General features: G+C 43.7%; 1 protein-coding gene across 1 annotated transcript in view; it reads left to right on the forward strand.

The window, feature by feature from the left end:
* Positions 1-11,262: 11,262 nt before the first annotated feature.
* Positions 11,263-12,042, forward strand: part of VSIG1 (V-set and immunoglobulin domain containing 1) — a 65,835-nt gene continuing 65,055 nt past the window's right edge. The window contains exon 1 of the mRNA XM_021079751.2: positions 11,263-11,503. Coding sequence (XP_020935410.1) covers positions 11,488-11,503 — 16 coding nt within the window. The 5' untranslated portion in view covers positions 11,263-11,487. The remainder of the gene's footprint in view (positions 11,504-12,042) is intronic.

The following is a 12,042-nucleotide window of genomic DNA, read 5'->3' on the forward strand; positions in this document are numbered from 1 at the left end:
TGGCAATGCCGGATTCCCAACCCACTGAGCAAGGCCAAGGATTGAACCAGGATCCTCAAGGATATTAGTCAGATTCATTTCCGCTGCACCATAATGGGAACTCCCAGAAATGGATTTCTTTAGATAGAACTTACTCCTGGGGGAAGATGCTGTGAAGATCTTTGAAATGACAACAAAGGATTTAGAATAATAAGCGTAGTTGATCAAGCAGTGTCAGAGTTTGAGAAGACTGACACCATTTTTCAAAGAAGTTCTCTTGCAGGTAAAATACCATCAAACAGGATTGTATGCTACAGAGAAACTGTTCATGAAAGGAAGAGTCAATTGGTGCTGCAGACTTCATTGCAGTTTTATTTTAAGAAATTGCCATAGCCACCTCAAACTTCAGCAAACACCACCCTGATCAGCCAGCAGCTGTCAACATCGAGGCAAGCCCCTCAACAAGCAAAAAAAGCTTACAACTCACTGACAGCTCACATGATGGTTGATATTTTTCAGCAATAAAATATTTTTAAAATTAAGCTATGTAAGTTGTTTTTTAGACATAATGCTACTGCACACTTAGTAGACGATAGTATCGTGTAAACATAACTTTTATATGCACTGGGAAACCAAAAAAATCATGTGCCTCATTTCATTGCAGTATTTGCTTTATTGCAGCAGTCTGGAACTGAACCTGCAATATCTCCAAGGTGGGCCTGTACTATTTTGGGCTTCTTCTCCCCAGCTCTTCATCCCATAACTCCTTTCCCTCACAAATATTTCTAATGTGTCCCTCAAATCTTTTGTTGTGTGATAAACAAGCTCTCCTACATGTTCTTTGTGGTCACCATTACCAAGTGCTATTTGCTCCTTCTTGCCCTCGCTGACTCTGACATTTTGCCAAGGACACTCATTTATAAAGACTTCAGGAGTAACTTGCATCCTCCTGCTTTCTTGAGGCAGCTTCCAGGCCATCGTTTCTCTGCCCTGCTGGAAACAACACTAAGGCACGTGCTGGCTTAATCAGTCACTTCCCACAGTCTCATTTCTCTTGCTTAGACACTGGTCATGCTCCCAAAGTAAATTAAGCCTTATAGCTTTTAACACACAGCCTTCCCTGCCAATATTTATGTCCTTGTCCTTGGGGGCGTCACTGTTTATCTGTTTTATTCATCCAAAATTTTGGCCTAGCACTTCTTGACTTCTTAAAACCTAATGACTTTGATCCAATTCCATTTTAGTCACCCTCTTTCATGGCTACTCTCTAGATCCGTGCAACCCAATACATAGCCACTAGGTGGCTTCTGAAGTTGAAACTAACCATAATTAAATAAAAAATTAAAATATGTTCCTCAGTTGCACTAGTGACATTTCGAGTGCTCAGTAGTCAACATATGGCTAGTGGCTACCATATTTGATAATGCAGATAGAGAAAACCTCCATCATTAAAGAAGTTTCTATTAAATAGCATAGCTTGTGACATTGACCTTACTCAAAATCGTTCCACCTCAAAATGAGCTGTGTATCTACAGTTTTCTAGACCCTGTTCAAGGAGCTGAGGGTACAGTGGGGAACAAAATAGACATCATTTATTAAGGCTTCTACGACATGGTTATGGTAATCAAGATAATGTGGCCTTGGAAGAGGGAGAAACACATAGATCATTGAAACAGAATAGAGAACCTAAAAATAGACCCACACACAAAACTTTCCAAGTCAACTATATTCCAATAAAATTTATTTTTTAAAAAACATGCCCCAATTTTTTTTCCAAAGCTGTTCAATGAAGGAAGGATAGCCTTTTCAACAAATAGTGTCAGAGTAATTGGACATTCATAGTTAAAAAAAAAAGAAAAAAAAAGAAACCTTAGCCTAAACTTCACACCTTATACAAAAATTTAAATGAATCGCAAACTTAAATGCAAAATACAAAACTGTAGAACTTTAGAAGAAGCATAGGAGAAAATCTTTAGGATATAAGGCTAGGCAAAATTTAAAACAATTTAAAATGAAAAACTCTGCTAAGAAGATTAAAGAGTTCCCCTTGTGGCCCAGCAGGTTAGGGATCCAGCATTGTCACTGTAGTGGCTTGGGTCGCTGCTGTGGCATGGGTTCAGTCCCTGGCCTGGGAACTTCCAAATGCCACAGGCGTGGCCAAAAAAAATAAATAAATAAAAATGAAAAGACAAGCTACGAATCAGGAAAAGTTTCACAAACTGTATATCCAATAAAGGACTTGAGCCTAAAATATGTGAAGAACTCTCAAAACTCAACATTAAGTATAGTTCAGGGACGTCTACTCAATAGTTTGTAATAAACTATATGGGAAAAAAGAATGGCTGTATATATAAAACCAATTCACTTTGCTGTACACCTGAAGCTAGTACAACATTGTAAGTCAACTGTATTCCAATAAAATAAAAAACCCTCAACAGTAAAAAACCAAACAGTCCAATTAGAAAATGGGAAAAAGGGAGTTCCCGTTGTGGCACAGTGGTTAACGAATCTGACTAGGAACCATGAGGTTGCGGGTTCGATCCCTGCCCTTGCTTAGTGGGTTAAGGACCCGGCGTTGCCGTGAGCTGTGGTGTAGGTTGCAGACGTGGCTCGGATTCTGCATTGCTGTGGCCCTGGTGTAGGCCAGCGGCTTCAGCTCCGATTCGACCCCTAGCCTGGGAACCTCCATATGCCACAGGAGCGGCCCAAGAAATGGCAAAAAAAAAAAAAGACAAAATGGGAAAAAGACATGAACAGCTATTTCACTGAAGAGGGTATATATGTGTCAAATAACCACATGGATGGAGACTTAAAAAAATCCCTCATATATAGCTGCTGGGAATAAAAAAGTAACAAATACAGCCAGTCTGGAAAACAGTTTGGCAGTTTCTTATAAAACTAAACATGCAGCTACTATATGTCCCAGTAAGTAACTCCTGGGCATTTATCTCAGAGAAATGGAAATTTATGTTCACACAACAACCTCTATGTGAATGTTCATTAGAGTCTTATTAATAATAGCTCTGCACTGGAAACAACCCAAATGTCCTTCAACAAGTGAATAGAGAACAGGTTAAATAAACCATGGTATGTCCATACCCTGGAATGCCACTCTGCAAGAAAAAGGAGTGAACTATCCAATGTATGCAGTGACCCAGATGAGTCTTCAGAGAATTATGCTGAGTGAAAAAAGCCAATCTCAAAAAGTTACACACTTTATGATTCCATGTATATAACATTCTTGAAATGACCAAATTTAGAAACGGGTTCCTGTCGTGGCTCAGTGTTTAACGAATCCAACTAGGAACCATGGAGTTGCGGGTTCGATCCCTGGCCTCGCTCAGTGGGTTAAGGATCTGGCGTTGCCGCGAGCTATGGTGTAGGTCACAGACATGGCTCAGATCCCATGTTGCCATGGCTCTGGCGTAGGCTGGCAGCTACAGCTCCGATCAGACCCCTGGCCTGGGAACCTCCATATGCCACAGGTGCCGCCCTAGAAAAAGACAAAAAAAAAAAAAAAAAAAAAAAAGAGACAAGAAACAGCGGACAGACTACAAGCTAAGGGAGGGGGTGGGGAAGAGCAAGGATCTGGGAGAGAAGTGGGTGTAGCTATTAAAGGGCACCGTGAGAGATCCTTGTGGTGGTGGGACTGTTCTGTATTTTGACTATCAGTGTCAATATTCTGGTTAGGATGTTATAGAATGCTTTTGCAGGATATTACCATTGGGAAAAACTAGGTGAAGGGTACATGAGATCTCTCTGGACTATTTCTTCTAACTGCATGTGGATCTACAATTACCTTACAATAATTTCAATTTTTAGAAAAGCCAAGGAGGTGAATGTTTCAAGAAGGAGAAAGTGATCAACTGGTCAAATGCTGCCAAGAAATCTAGCAAGATGAGAAATGAAAAATTCCCATGACTTTTGACAATATAGAAATTATTGTGACATGGGCAGGAGCTGTTTTGCTGTAGTAAAGGGGCTGGAAATTAGAGGGAAGTGGACTGAGGAAATAATGGCTGTAAGAAAAGACCACTCTCTCAAGAAGTTTGGCTGTGAAATAGAAGGTGGTGGTTTGAGTTAAGTGTGGGATGAAGCAAGTTTTGTTTTGTTTTTAATGGAGACACTTCAACATGGTTAAACCTGTTGAGAAGGATCCAATGGAAAGAAAAAAAATTGAACGAATGGGAAAGATAAGGGACCATCCAGACAGCAGACAACGGGATCAAAAGTATACACAGAGCGATTGCCAGTGGAGAGAAGTAACACATGTTTTTTTTTTTTTTTTCTAATGTAGCAGAAGAGAATAAGAGAAAGATGGAAACAGAAAATTGTCTTTGTGATGTTAGAAGAACTGCTGAGAGTAGAGGTGGTTGTGAAGGGAGGAGGTACATGAGGGGGAACTGGGGTTTAAGGAGACAGAGAATATTTGAAATATTTGTTCTGCAACTTCCTCTAGGAGTGCTCAGGTGCAGGTACAGAGAAGACAGAGTTGACTTTAGCAGGTAGGGCTTTTACGAAAGCAGTTCAAGGGAAGGGGGCTCGGAAGTAGCAAGAATGGGAGTTCCCCTCGTGGCGCAGTGGTTAACGAATCCAACTAGGAACCATGAGGTTGTGGGTTCGATCCCTGGCCTTGCTCAGTGGGTTAAGGATCTGGCGTTGCCGTGAGCTGGGGTGTAGGTCACAGATGAGGCTTGGATCCTGTCTTGCTTTGGCTCTGGCGTAGGCCGGCGTCTACAGCTCCGATTCAACCCTAGCCTGGGAACCTCCATATGCTGGCCCTTAAAAAGACAAGAAAAAATAAATAAAAATAAAAAAAGAACTAGCAAGAATGATACTGAGTTGATAAACCATTGCATCTAATCTAAGTAATGAGGGCAATAAAAAAGAAGAGGAAGTAGAGGGATCCGTGGCCTTCAGGAGCTGAGGAATTTTCATGGTGCTAGTTGAAAAAGTGGGAATAGGAGGTGGTGGCTGGAGATTGGATGTGTGAATTCATGACTTGGGGAATGAAGCAGTTTTAAGAAATAGTAAGATCTGGTGTGTGGCTGTGAGTGTATGTGACTGAGGTGTCACCTCTTTCAGAGAAGGTCTTTTGATATAAAGTGGTCAAGGAACTGAGAAGTTGGATGGATTATCCTTGGGGATGTTGAAATCACTCAGGATAGTGCTAGGGCTTGAGGTGGGAAGAAAGGCTGTGGGCCAGAGGCCAAAGTCATGAGTAACTAAAGAGGAGTGGCTCATAGGTAACTTGATGAGTGACGAGGAGGAAAGGCATATAATTAAGTGGCCTCAAAGAATTGGATTCTGTTTTTATAGTTTTTGTTTTTGTTTCAAGAGCACTGGGACATAATGATCTGAAAGCAGAAGTGGGGAGTCAGCATGGTACCAATACCATTCTTTGTCATGTTTTTGGTTTTTGCTTGTTTGTTTGTTGCTTTTTAGGGCTGCACCTGCAGCATATGGAGGTTCCTAGGCTAGGGGTCGAATTGGAGCTATAGCCATTGGCCTACACCACAGCCCCAACAACGCGGGATCTGAGCCTTGTCTGTGACCTATACCACAGCTCATGGCAACACCGGATCCTTAACCCACTGAGCAAGGCCAGGGATTGAACCTGTGTCGTCGTAGATGCTAGTCAGATTCGTTTCCACTGAGCCACAACAGGAACTCCCTTTTTCATGTTTTGAGAACAGGAAATCACCAGGTTTCAATGAAAGTCAGCAGATGAAGGGCTCTCCTAATAAAGTGTCTGAAGGTATAGGAGGGTTTGCTGACCATGGTGAGGCAGTTCCAGTGGCTAAGGAGGGGATTTTCTGGGGGTGGGGGAGGAATGAGTGCTAGATCAAGGCTTTATGGGGATGTTGGTGGAATGGATGCCAGTGGGAGGAGGAGTGATGATAACCAGAGTGAGGGCCTGGTGGATTCAGTCTCAGCAGATCTTGGACAAGAGTGGAAAGCAAGCTTGATGACCAGATTTCTTTCAGTCTAGCATCTCTAGTCTCTGCCTATTTGGATTAACATGGTGGCAAACCCACAAGTTATAGTTTCTGTACTGGCCTAGCCTAGTGTGGCATTGGTCTCAGAAGAAGTACCTTCAGTCTCAATCCTTGTGGCTTAGGGTTGTGGCATCCCTGGTGACTAGAGTTCCACTTCTCTGACCAAAACCTCCTCTATCTCTCTAGTCTTTATTGTCACTACAGTTATTCTCCTAAGTCATTTAACCCTCTAGTCCTTTGACCCCTCCATTATTTCTCAAGCAATCTGTCAGCCCTCTCTTCTTTATTTTCACCCCCGCCAACTGTCTTACCAATATTTTCAAGCTGCTTGCCATTGGTCCATCATTGTAGCCGCATAGTAGCAGAATCCCAAGTCTAGATCAAACCAAAACGTATACCTCCTGTGCACGCGGATTGGCTTCAGTCTCAACTGGGCGTTCCACACTGTCATGGATCCTTTGTGGGCCCTTTGTTAGCTGTCTCTCCTATTCACCCAAGAAGCTCTTCACCAGTTTTCCTAAGCCCCCTTCCCCCTGACTCTCACTTTCCCATAGTTACAGAGGCCAGATATAACCTCAACTTCCTGCCACCCAACCTGATACACCTCTCACAGACTTAACAGACATCTGTCTAAGGTTAATCATGGCATCTGTGCCCTGTATCCTCCTTCCTTCTTTGGAACTTTGCAATCCATCACTAGATAATTCCCCCCCCCCACCCGCCACAGATGTATCTTCAATCTTTCCCTGTCTACTACTAGCTTCTCTCTCTCTCTCTCTCTCACACACACATACACACACACTGCTAGGTATAAATATGCTTACGTATCATTCAGCTTAAAAAATCCTCGTTTCAAACAAGTATTTCACTGATATTTTCTTTAAAATTAAGTCTATTTGAATTAATTTCACTTCCACTGAAGGACAGCTTGTGTATGTGTGTTTATGTCTGTGTGTGTATGTCTGTGTGTGTGTCTGTAGAGGGGGAGGGAAAAGAATGGAAGAGAATAGAAGGGGAGAGACGAGAAAGATGCTGACAGTGAGAAAAATGATGTTTCAACATGGCCTGTAGGAATAGCCAGCAGATACTAGAGTGATGCTTACACAGAACATTTATCATGGTAAAGTGTTGACAATGTATTTTAATTAAAAAAATTACAAAACAGTATGAATGCTTTGATAACATTTTTCTAAAAATGTGTGCGTGTATGCATAGGACAATGATGGGCCAGAAAGATAAATGCCAAAATATTACCCCTGATTATTTCTGGTTTGTGGGATACCATTCATTGACAATGTCTTCTAAATCTTTTATATTAAACATGTCCTTTTTTTTTTTTGCCGCACCTGTGGCATGGTGAAATTCCTGGGCCAGGGATCGACTCTGTGCTGCAGTTGCAGCCTGGGCCACAGCTGTGGTAATACCAGATCCTTAACCCACTGAGCCACCAGGGAACTTCCTAAACATGTAACTTTTGTAATAAGAAAAAAACCTGGGGTTCCCGTTGTGGCTCATAGTATCCACGAGGACTCAGGTTTGATCCCTGGCCTCACTCAGAGGGTTAAGGATCCGGCATTGCCATGAGCTGTGGTGTAGGTCGCAGATGTGGCTCGGATCCCGCGTTGCTGTGGCCGTGGTAGAGGCTGGCAGCTGCAGCTCCTATTTGACCCCTAGCCTGGGAACTTCCATATGCCGCAGGTGCAGCCCTAAAAAGACAAAAGACAAAAACAAAACAAAACAAAACAAAAAAACCTCCTTAGGCAGCAGATCATTCCCTCCCTATAGCCATCAGCTTATCTCTTCCATTCAGATCTAAATGTTCTGAACTCAATTTGCTTTTTCACTTCTTTCCTCCCCAGTCTCTCCTCAGTTATCCAGCCTGAATTCCCACGCCTACTGAATTCCCACGCCTACTGAAACCATCCTCACCAAGGTCACACATGGCATCCTTGTTGCTAATCTACTGCACTTTTTCTGTACTGTTCTGACCTGCCTACCTTGTTGGACTGGATTTCATGCTATGGCTCGCTCCGTTCTTTATTCTCCTCTATTCCTTGGATCCCAGGACCACTCGCTTTCCCAGGTTTGCTGAGAGCAAAGGTATGAACTGCAAAGGCAGACAAACCTGGGTTGGAATCCTGGCTCTGCCACCGACTAACAGCATACATTTGTGCAGGCTTCCTTAATGTGTCTGGGCCTGTTTCTTCCTTAGGGAAGTGGAGATTATAATGCCTACTTCAAAAAGTTCTGTTCAGCACTAAATGAGATGATGCTTGTGAAGCACTTGACATAGTCAACAGCACATGGCAAATGGTAGTAAAGGATAGTAGTAACTTTGATAGAATTATTATTCCTCCTTCTCTGTATTCTCTTGTCAGTGCTTTCTAGTGTTCTGTCCTGGGTCTGGTTCTCTTCTGATGCTATACTCTGTCCCTGGGTGTGATCTCAGCCATGCTTGTGGCTTCAGCTCCCACCATATGCTGATAAATTGTCAAATCTGTGCCCTCATCCAGATCTTTAGCTTGACTTCCAGACCCTTTTAACCACCTTCCTGAGGTTCATCACTTGGGTGTCCTCTGCTAGAATTTCAGAGATGGGAAGATTGTGTAGATCAGTGATTATCACCTGGAGACCATTGTCTAGAATCATTTTTGGTTGTCATGGTGTGGGGGTGGGGAGGGGGAGTGTCCTACTGGCATCTAGGGTATAGAAGCAAAGGATGCAGCTAACATCCTACAATGCACAGGACAGCCCTCCACAATAAAGAATTATCTGGCCCGACACATCGGTGGTGTCAAGGTTGAGATACCCTGGTGTAAATAATCCTTAAAGGTCCAACTCTAACATTCTCACAGGGGACATTCAAGCGATGTTAGACACGGACTGTGAGGTCTAGAGAAAGGAGGTGACATAAGGGGGTTTTGATGGCAGAGTGATCCTTGATCCTATGCTCCTCACTCCTTGTTTGCCTCCCACTCCTCTTGCTGCTTCCCTTTGCCTCCTTTGTAAACTCTTCTTCCTGTAACTATTCCTTAAACAGCTGTCCGTTCAGTCTTCTGTCTTCATGCGTGTCTGTGCCCTTCTCAACAACTCTACCAGCATGGTCCCAGCTAGTTCTGTGGTTTCACCTTCAACCTCTATGCTGACAACTTTCAAGTCTGTTTCCAGGTCCGATTTTGATCTCTCAAGTTCCAGACTCATGTAGCCACATAGCTACCTACTTCCTATTATTCAGAATATCATCTGAACATAATTTCTATTCTCATATCCAAGGGTTGAGGATTTTGAAGGCTTATATACTTGCTACGTTCTTCCTCTACCCTCTGTTTTATTCACTTAACTATTTGCTGTCTCATGACTAATTTTTCACTTTTTCCCATCAATCAAAATTTGCCCGTTTAGGAATTCCTGTTGTGGTGCACAGAAATGAATCCGACTAGGAACCATAGGGTTGCGGGTTTGATCCCTGACCTCACTCAGTGGGTTAAGGATCCAGTGTTGCTGTGAGCTGTGGTGTGGGTCACAGATGCGGCTTGGATCTGGCGTTGCTGTGGCTGTGGCGCAGGCCAGCAGCTGCAGCTCCTATTCAACCCCTAGCCTAGGAACCTCCATATGCTCCAGGTATGGCCCTAAAAAGCAAAAAACCAAAACCAAAACAAAAACTTACCCTTTTACCATCACACTCCCTGGAATCCTGGCAGGTGGCAAGTGCTAATCTTATAAATCCATTTATACAAGTATTTGCCAAATGACTTAGTATGTTTGAGACACAGCATAGTCCTTGGAGAATTCAATATATAAAGCTATTGTAAGGGATATAGTTAATTAAGCTGTATCCTGATTCTGTCACTAACTGGCTGTATGACTCTGGGAAAATTAGTTTCATTTTCTGGGTCTCAGTTTCCTCACCCATAAATTAAGAGGGTTAGATGAGAACAATTTGGGGAATGATTATAACAATCAATAGAGCTACTTGTTAAACGTAAAAATCTCTGGGCACTTCTCCAGAGTGTGATTTAGTATGAGTTATTATGTTAGGGATTTAACCAGGCGAAATCCCCTATGGCAACCTTAGCTCCAATATACAAACTCAAGAGCAAAAATATCCATCTGCAAAACTCAGGATTTTTCCCTCCAGCCCACTTCTGTCTCATCCCAATGGACCCAACACTCCTCTGCACTCCAGCATTAAAGCCTGGCCCTATCTCCCCCCTATTCACTCCATAGTCACAGGAGAGGCCTCATCTTCTGGGGTGGAGAGGGGCACAAAATTTCCCAAGGCTACACAGAGGAGGCTGCATTTGGGCTGGACTTTGAGGGATGGGGCAGGATTTCACCAGAGATGGAGGGAACAACTTTTTCAGAAAGAGGCCATGGTGTGAATTTATTTATTTGAATCCTGTTTACTGGGATCTACCATGTGCCAAACTCTACGAGCAAGGTGAACAAGAGCATGGGCTTTGGAGTCAGCGGGACCTGGGCTCTAGTGACTGAAAAAAAAATACACAACCTAAAAGTTGAGAATTTATTTGATGAAATTTCTGAGGATTTCCGGCCTGGGAGGCAGCCTCTCAGATAGCTCTGAGAGACTGCTCTGAAGGAGCCAGGACATATAGTTTCACCACAAATATCAGATAGTTAGAACATCAAAAGATTAATTAACGAGAACCAGATATGTCAAGTTATTGAACTTAGTGCTTTTCTGTGTATGGGGAGATGCAAGACTCTGAGTCCATTAAAATCATTCTTTTGTACCTTAGCTATCTAAGGCCACTGTCTTACTCTTTTCCATCCTGAGTCCCTTCAGGGCTCACTGTTTGGGTGGCTGTAGTGGCTTGATGGGTGTAACATCCTTTTTTCACTCATATGGCAGGCAACATATTTCATTCGCAGCTCCAAATATTTGTTTGTATCTTCATCCACCACACCTCCACACTGCTTAGAGCAGTTTCCCATTCTCCTGCCCCAGAAGCAGCTCTCAGCCCACCCTCATTGCTTAAATGCAGCTGTCAACCAGCAGCCATGATGCTGACTTTTCGTTCAATTCCTGGTCCCCAAATGCACGTCCTAGGCAGCTGGAATTCCGTCCTGATGCATCAGAGGCCCATTTTGGTGACTTTGGAATTTGTACCAACTTCAACTAAAGTGTGACAAACTCAGATGCAAAACGCCCTCACCCCCAATCTCAGGTCGGGAAAAGCCCCTGAAAACCTCATTCGCAGGGGTTGCTCCTGTCTCGCCCCGCCCCGTCCCGCCCCGCCCCCAACGCCACGCCTCCATGCGCATGTGCAGAGGGCTGTGGCAGCCATGTTGTCTCCCCTTTGCTAAGGTGGGTCCGTGTCCTGTGGTCCCTAGGGCTTGCGTGGGTGTGTTTGTGAGGGTTTCTCCTCGAACCCATCAGTATTAGTGCAAGAAGGTTTGGTGACTTTATAGTTTATTGTCCCAAGCCTGGCCGTAAAAGCGGCGCTAGTAATCTTTACACCGTGACGAGAGGAACCGTATAGCAGATATGCTCCCACAGGGAGGTAAGTCGCAGAACTGCCTGGGGCAAGCAGTGATGTGTGGTCACCCTTTTTATACCCTTATCAATACCAGGGTACAAAATCAGGGGTAAAAATACCCGTATGCAAGCAGAGGTTCTGGCCGAGAAAGGCAGTCTAAGCCTCTTGGTGATAAATCTAAGTTTATCACATTAGTCTTTTGCGGTGCTGGGTCATATCTGCTGGCAGCGAAGTGGAAAGGAAAATCAGGAGGTAATGCCCAGTCTCACTAGTGTGTGATATATTCATAAGGTGACAATCAATGTCTGCCAGAAGGAAAGAGCCCCTTAGGGTCAATGAAACTACCTTAAGCCAGTGTAGTTGTAAGTATTCAGAAAGTTTAGAAAGTTTTAATTTTGAAACCCCATTAGCTCAAGTCGGCCGTTCCAAGAAGAAAACAAGGTGATATTGGACCTCCAGCCATGGAGACTTCCTGGCCAGGCCGGTCTGTGAGCTGGAAGGGGGGCGGTGGCTAGTGGCTTCGGTTGTTCAGTGACCTTGAACCCTTGGCACCTCAGCCAGCC

This window comes from Sus scrofa, chromosome X (assembly GCF_054392235.1).
Source record: "Sus scrofa isolate SSC_HxYL_T2T_F1_AM1 chromosome X, Sscrofa_HxYL_maternal_Yorkshire_Landrace_v2.0, whole genome shotgun sequence".
Taxonomy (NCBI): domain Eukaryota; kingdom Metazoa; phylum Chordata; class Mammalia; order Artiodactyla; family Suidae; genus Sus; species Sus scrofa.